Below are 8,070 nucleotides of genomic sequence, written 5' to 3'. Positions count from 1 at the left end.
ATGGGTTAAAACAACCCAGCATAGGTCAAATTGCAACCCAATGGGTTGGGTTGGTCCCTTCTTTGCCCAATGCTGAGTTAAAACCAATGGGTTGTAATTGTAATTTAACCTATGCTGGGTTGTTTTAACCCATTGTTCCGTTAAATATAAATATTTTTTAGGTTAATTAAAGGTTAGGTTCATCCCTTTTCACTTAAGGTAAGGTTTACTGTGCTGTATGATGCATACTACAATGACTCCTTGAGTTAAAATGCTTAGGCCTACCTCTAGTTTATGTGCTAATACACTCTAAATAAAACACCCACAACCAGTTGGTTTCGTAACACATTTATTTTAACTAGTCATGTAAACCTTTACACAATTGTTGATTCATTGACAACAAGTCTTGATCTGCAAGACAGCTGTGACCCTCCACTATACCTAAGCAACACAAAAAAAGATCCAAAATAAAGATCAAAACTGAACATTTACATCCACACTCTTAAAAATATTGGTTCCTGAAACGTCTTTCAGTTTCTTTTAAGAACATTTAAAGGGGCCATGGCAAAAAAATTTTTTAAAGGGATAGTTCGGCCAAAAATGATATTAAACCCATGATTTACTCACCCCCAATCTGTCCGAGATGCATATGTCCATCGTTTTTCAGACAAACACATTTTGGGCCCTATTTTAACGATCTGAAACGCAAGTGCGAAGCCCAAAGTGCAAGTGACTTTGTGGGTGGATCTTGGGCGCTGTTGCTATTTTCCCGGCGGGAGAAATAACTCTTGTGCCAGGCGCAAATCAATAAGGGGTTGGTCTGAAGTAGGTTCATTATTCATAGGTGTGGTTTGGGCATAACCTCAAATAAACCAATCAGAACGCTATCCAACATTACCTTTAAACGCAAGGGCGCAAGTTCCATGGCGGGTTGCTATTATTATGACGTATTTACCAGGCACACGCCAGGAGCGGTTCACAGCCGAGGAGACCCACGTTCTTGTAAGTCAAAGACAGAGAAGTTGTTTTTTATGGGGATGGGAGAAACCCGCCCAAATCAGCGTCGGTTAAACAGGTGCCGCGTAAGAGAAAATAGCCACAATTGTCTCATCAGCTGGCATCCCCATCGTTGCGCCAAGCGCTACAATGATGTCAGGAGACGGGGGAATCCCAAGCTTGCCAGCATAAATCGGGCACGCCGTGTAACGGGAGGTGGATCTGCCTCTACACATGACCTGACGCCACCAGAGGACATTGCTGCGTCCCCCCTCACTGCTGGTAGTTTGGGGGCTTTGAAATCGGACCCAAGAAACGCAAGCAAGGTCCAACCCCAAAGTACACTTACAAATCAAGTTCATATACATTAAGGTTTCTTATGAAAACATATTAATTATTATTTACATAAAATAAACGTAATACAGCCAACTTATGAAAATATTTTAATCGTTATTTGCATGAGAATTTTTTAACGAAGCCTCACAATAAATAAAACTATCACCACAATGCTCACCACAATGATTTCCCTTATCTCGTGTGTTAATATTTTTTATTGTAACAATTTATGATTTGCAAAAATAATCTGTGTAGATTTGATAAGCAAAGTGTGTGTGCGTTGTGCACGCTATTATGGTCAAGCATGCGCCCTTAAAATAGCATCATGAACCACGCACAACGCGCCACTGACTTTAGACTAGTTTTTTTTTTGTCAGTGGCGCTATTGTTTTTTGAAACTGCAAAATAGCATCAGGGATGGTTTGCGCCGGAACACGCCTCCCTTTTTGCGCTGAACCGCCCAAGGAGCGCAAGTTCATTCCCTAGTTTGCAAAATACGAATGATACATGCGTCACTGACAAAGTCAATTGCGCTGGGTGCAAGATATGGCCCTTTCAGTAATTTTAGAAAATGTTTTAGATCTTTCAGTTAATCAAATGTGAAGCCACGGGGGCCACAACCCCCAAGTCCAAAAAATGTGCATCCATCCTTCACAAAATAAATCCAAACGGCTCCAGGATGATAAATAAAGGTCTTCTGAGGGTAATCCGCGCGGTGCTGTTGTAGAAATATCCATATTTAAAACTTTATAAACCAAAATAACTACCTTCTGGTAGCGCCGCCATCTTAGACTCCTCTGTATTCAGGAGAGAATATCAGCGTAGTGTACGCACTTTTCTTAGTGACATATGACAAATTCGGAGGGCGGGGGCACAGACCAGCAGCAGAGAAACCTCCGTACGCGGCGTAAAGCTCTGATCTTGAATGCGGACGCGTCTAAGATGGCGGCATTACCGGATGCGAGTTATTTTCGTTTATAAAGTTTTAAATGTGGACACTTCCACAACAAAACCGCGCGGACCACCCCCAGAAGGACTTTGTTTATCATCGTGGAGCCGTTTGGATTTATTTTGTGAAGGATGGGTGCACACTTTTTGGACTTGAAGGTTGTGGACCCCATAACTTCACATTTGATTAACTGATTGATCTAAAACATTTTCTAAAGTAACTGAAAATGTCATCGCCTGAAAAATGGGCATATGCATCTCGGACGGCTTCGGGGTGAGTAAATCATGGGTTTCATATGATTTTTGGCCGAACTATCCCTTTAAGATGTCAAATAAATCTTTGGTGTCCCCAGAGCACATATGTGAAGTTTTAGCTCAAAATACCATATAAATAATTTTTATAGCATGTTAAATTTGTCACTTTGTAGGTGTGTGCAAAAATGTGCTGTTTTGGGTGTGTCCTTTAAAATGCAAATGAGCGGATGAAGGGGTGGTATTATTATAATAAGAGCTCCTTATGACATCATAAGGAGAGCCACATTTCAACTACCTATTTTTTCATGTGCTTGTGGAGAATGGTTTACCAAAACTAAGTTACTGGGATGATCTTTTTGACATTTTCTAGGTTGATAGAAGCACTGGGGACCCAGCCATAGCACTTAAACATGCAAAAAGTCAGATTTTCATGCCATGGCGCCTTTAACATCTGCAGAACCATTCTGTTACATAAAAGATTCATTTTAGTGGAAAAAGTTCTTCAGATTGTAGAAGTTTTTCAGTTTAATTTATTTTTCTGAAAGAAGTGGTATTTTAAAGGGCACATATTATACCATTTTTTACAAAATGTGATATAATTCTCAGGTGTGCCTATAGAATGTGGCTGAAGTTTCAGCTCAAAGTACTCCCCATTTCATAATTTGTTAGAGCATGCAATCCAATATGCCTCTACTATATGTAAGTACCTTTAAATGCAAATGAGCTACAGGTCCTTACTCCCTTACCAACAGACAGGGAGCGCTTTCAGTTCAAAATAGGTCTGATTTCTGTGAATACAGTCTGAGACAATAGTAAATTAGCCGCATTAGCGTTACAACATGCTAACAAACAAATTTAGAAAAGCTTTTGGGTAAAATTAACCAATCAGTCAGTGCCGTGGGCGGGGCATTGTTTGTGTTACATCACATTAACTTAAGTATCAAAACAGCATTTCTAATGAGACTGCTTTGGTTTAATGGGGATTAAAAAGAACGAGATGGTGAATTTTTTGCATTGTAGGGTCGTTGTGGAGAACAAATTGTGGTGAAAAAGCAGGAGATTTATGAGGAAGTGAAATAAATAAGACAAAAATAACATTACACAATTTCACAAAACCCAGTAAGCAATAGCCATAATTTCTTTGCAGTATTCAAGATCTGAAAAGCATCTTATTTGTTAGTTTATCTTGTTTCAGTTTTTATAAATGAAAATATAAACACACACACACACACACACACACACACACACACACACACACATGCACACGCACACACACACACACACACACACACACACACACACACACACACAGACTGGTTTCCATGTTTTGTGGGGACATTCCATAGACGTAATGCCTTTAATACTGTACAAACTGTATATTCTATTCCCCTTACCTACCCCATTCTCTAACCCCAACCATCACAGAAACCCTTCTACTACTTCACATTTTCAAGAAACATCATATTGTTTGATTTATAAGCTTGTTTCCTCATGGAGACATCAAAATGTCCCCACAAGGTCACAAAAACACTGGTATTCCTATCTTTGTGGATAATTACCAGGTACACACACACACACACACACACACACACACACACACACACACACACACACACGTATATATAAACAAATATAATAATTTTACTTAAACGCATAGCCTACTTACAGTATAAATAATACGTTTAGAAAAACCGAAAATAATCTTGATTTGGTCTATTATTTTTTCTGTGGCTGTAGTACAGCTAAGAGTAAGTCATTTCTTGGCAAAAAAGCTAATAAATAATAAATAAATATTTATAATTTTTTTAAATTAAAGTACATGTTGTTTTTGCCAAAATAACTTACTATATTCCATCATGTAAGCAAAGTCAACAGTGATTACATCATGTTTGGTTTATTTTTTTAATTTATTTTTTTTGCTACTATTAAACGTCTATTACATTTTTACTGACAGCCCAAATTTTGCCCTGTTTCAATCTAGACATCTGGGCTGTGTTTGGACGGATTTAGACGCCTTTTAAATGCAAAATTTCTTGCTGGAAAATGTTAGAATTGAAAATATACAATTTCTGAAATATGAACATTACTTAAAATTAATATTATAGCTAACAAACAGTTTGGGAACTTCAGATTTGGATAAACTTACCTGAAGAAAAATCTCATCCAGTCATGACATGTCTTATAAAGTCTTATAAAAAGAGAAAATATCAAGATTAACTGTAATGAAAAACTCATAATAAAGAGACATTTTGAGTCAATAAGGCGTCTCTGTGCTTACCCTCATATTTAATACAACCATTTGTGTCCTCTTGTCCGGACATGAGCTGCTCCACCTCACCTTCAGTCAGTCTCTCACCTGAATAAGAGCACACATTAAAAATCAATACATTTTTAGCAATATTTAACAACAAACATGACATTGAAATTTAGCATGTTTTGACTCCATAATTCAGGCTTCATACCCAAAGTCGCAAGCACGTGGCGTAGTTCAGCCCCCATGACTGTTCCATTGCCTTCTCTGTCAAAGACCCGAAGGCCCTCCACAAAATCATCAAATGTGCCACTTTTAGTTGTTTTTAAAACTTGGTGGTACATGGGCAGAAAAGCCTCAAAGTCGATCAACCTGGACTCCATCTCTAAAACAAAATAAAAGTTATAAACAAGAAGAGAATCATATCGTTGTATTTACTGTAGTCTCTTTTGCATTATTTTGGACATGCACCTATCCTGTTGGGATGCCGTCATACATTCCTGTGGTTGCAGTGGCACTTTAACAAATCTCCGACATATGTAACATAACCGACACGGCCCTAATCTCTGTGACAAATGTGTGTTAAGTCATTCGCTTCATTTACTACATAGGGCTTCCAGAGGAGACAAGAAAACAATAGCTGGAGCCATTTTAATACAGGGCTTGCCATGCACCTTGCCATGCAGCTGTTGGTTTCTATTGTGAGCCCACCTTCTGGCTTTGGTTTCCCGAGGACGTTCAGTACTTCAGCATTGGTTGGGTTCTGACCCAAAGCTCGGATCACATCTCCACATTGAGCTAATGTGATCTGCATCCCCCCTACGGGTGTTCTGGCAAACAGCAGGAACGTTTCTTTGAATTCTTCAATATATAAGATTAGTTCAGTTGAATTGATTCATTCAGTAATGGGTTAACGTTCTTTTAAATGGTACTTTACCTTCAAGTTGTTCAGGAGTGAGGTTACCCTGAAACCCAGAATAAAAGTGGTCAATAGATGTTTATGCATTGCAACTTGGCATGCATATGGTAACGTCACAGTGTGGTGATTGCTTAACTTATTGCTCATCTTTATCCTGACAAAGAGAATCATCTGCCTTAGAAGATATGATTGAAATGTAGACCTGACATCTCAGAAATGTGTAGATCCACATAAAGTAAGTACACCTATTGGAATTCTGCCCTGAAGCGGATATTACTGTACATGTCCAGACAATACCTTTGGAAAAAGTGTGGACCTTTAAATAAAAATAGGAATTTGAATGTATTAAATCACTGCCACGAAATTGTATCACCCATGGGCTTAGTAATGTATTTATTTTGGTTAATGTTAGAGAATGCTAAAGTATTTTTACCTTTCTAAAACCCTTTCTTTTTTGTTGTTCCTATATAGTAATCCACTATAGTCAACCATTTACAATGAAGTACCATAACCACATAGACTTACTACAATGGCGGGATCATATTTGAAATCTGTATTTGGGGCTTCAGCTGGTTCCTGGGCTGCTGTCGCTGATGCCGGTCCAGGTGCAGGATTGGTCTTTTCAGGAGCTTTTGAGGTTTTCGAAGGAGCGGATGTGTCTTGTGCTGGTTTCGGTGGTTCTGGTTTTGTTGCTCCAGTTGCGGGCCCTTCCTTGGCAGCTGGGACCGACTTCCCTTCTTTGTTGGGCACTGACTTTGGTGGAGCCATCTGTACTGGTAAAGAGACAAAAGCAACTTATTCAGATGACTGAATGATGTTTAATGCTGATGGTGGCGGTCTTAGGGTTATATACACAGATGCTGCCTAAATTTGGTGCACCTCCCCAATGTAACTCACAGTTCTAAAAAAAGCAAGACTGCTGGTGGGTCCATTAAACGTCATATGGTCATACTCTGTTTTGTCTAATCTGAGCTCCATCATCCATATTAAAGGGACACACCACTTTTTTTGAAAATATGCTCAATTTCCAGCTCCTCTAGAGTTAAACATTTAATGTTTTGGAATCTATTCAACCGATCTCCAGGTCTGGCACTAGCACTTTTAGCATAGCTTAGCATAATCCATTGAATCTGATTAGACCATTAGCATCGTAGTAAAAAATATAGTCCCCAGCTATTGAAAGTTACCAAGGGGACTATTTTTAGGCGCTGCGTAATATCATTGCGCCTCTTGCAGCAAAGTCTTTGATTATTACACCAGAATGAGAGTATAGTTCCTAGCCATATTGGCCTAGAAAATCAGAAATTTTAATTTTCTGTCGGGCTTAGTACACGATGTAACTCTAGAAGAGTCAAGTTTTAAATAGGAAATATATTGAAACTCTTTGGTCATTTTTTAGCGCGATGCTAATGGTCTAATCAGATTCAATGGATTATGCTAAAAGTGGTAGCGTCAGACCCAGAGATCAGCTGAATGGATTTCAAAATGGTAAAAATCAAAGTTTTAATTCTAGAGGAGCTGAATTTTTTTTTCAAAAAATATTTTTAAAAAGGTGGAGTGTCCCTTTAACTTCCTGACACTGTAATGTTGTTGTTTTTAAGTATTTTTATTAAGTTAATTCATATTAAGTATTATTAGTGGGTTAATGGATATGAGCTAAGCTATGTGCAATGTGAAAAAAAAAAACAGTGATTGTGGTTAGAGAAATATTTTGTTTGCAGTTACTGCACTGTGGAAAAGACAAAATGAAGTTAGTTGTCTCTCTTTTACTTAATAATGTTTTAAAGGTGACATAGAATGATTGAACGGGGTATTTATCCTTGTACTGTGATGTGACATGTAGACTAATTTTTTTTAGTTTGGGTCTGTAATGCCTTAGAAGCTTCATAAAAACCTCTCTCAGATAGCTCTATTAGGGTGGGGGATTTTAAACAAGTGGTTTTGCACCTATTTGGCTCCCCCTACTGGCTTAAGTTGCAATCTCATTACTGATTGGCTGACTTTGCTGCCACTCAAAAAATGTAGCCAATTATTTTAAAGTGGAGGGGCAGTGAGATGCCTGTGATGTCATAAGCATCAGTTTTTCAGATTGGGCCATTTTCTGGCTGACATTTCTAAAAGAGGAATTTCTATGAGACTGAGATGTTTAGCATGTCTAGCACTTTTTGTATGTCCGTGAATGCGTGTAGACTACCATTATTCAACAAAGTCAAGGTAAAAATGGTTTTTCATTCTCTGTCCCCTTTAAAGGATCTCTTGACAGAAATGCAAATAATATACAAAACTATATTATCAGGGGTATATAAAGACCTTTCATAATAAACCGTTATGTGTTTATTACCTTAGGATTAGACATTTTTATCTACCTACACCGAGGGTCCCCTTA

At 38.3% G+C, this 8,070-nt stretch overlaps 1 protein-coding gene across 1 annotated transcript; it reads right to left on the bottom strand.

Moving 5' to 3' along the window:
* Positions 1-311: 311 nt before the first annotated feature.
* LOC129451502 (myosin light chain 3, skeletal muscle isoform) lies at positions 312-6,518 on the bottom strand. The gene is made up of 7 exons (XM_055214692.2): positions 6,210-6,518; positions 5,703-5,730; positions 5,477-5,626; positions 4,977-5,150; positions 4,793-4,870; positions 4,661-4,702; positions 312-420 (listed from the first exon to the last, which is right to left on the bottom strand). Exons 1-6 carry the CDS (start codon positions 6,450-6,452, stop codon positions 4,674-4,676), a joined length of 702 nt encoding a protein of 233 aa, XP_055070667.1. The 5' UTR covers positions 6,453-6,518; the 3' UTR covers positions 312-420; positions 4,661-4,673.
* Positions 6,519-8,070: the final 1,552 nt, after the last annotated feature.

Source organism: Misgurnus anguillicaudatus, chromosome 17 (genome assembly GCF_027580225.2).
Source record: "Misgurnus anguillicaudatus chromosome 17, ASM2758022v2, whole genome shotgun sequence".
Classification (NCBI taxonomy): Eukaryota; Metazoa; Chordata; class Actinopteri; order Cypriniformes; family Cobitidae; genus Misgurnus; species Misgurnus anguillicaudatus.
This window is presented reverse-complemented; position numbering and strand designations above follow the sequence as displayed.

What these genes read in the sequence shown, in the direction of transcription:
- LOC129451502 (XM_055214692.2), bottom strand. Translation starts at nt 6,452, where the DNA reads ATGGCTCCACCAAAGTCAGTGCCCAACAAAGAAGGGAAGTCGGTCCCA. An exon ending in CACTCCTGAACAACTTGAAG is followed by an intron (nt 5,627 to 5,702) that starts GTAAAGTACCAT and finishes TATATATTGAAG; the next exon opens with AATTCAAAGAAACGTTCCTG. An exon ending in CCACGTGCTTGCGACTTTGG is followed by an intron (nt 4,871 to 4,976) that starts GTATGAAGCCTG and finishes GCTCTTATTCAG; the next exon opens with GTGAGAGACTGACTGAAGGT.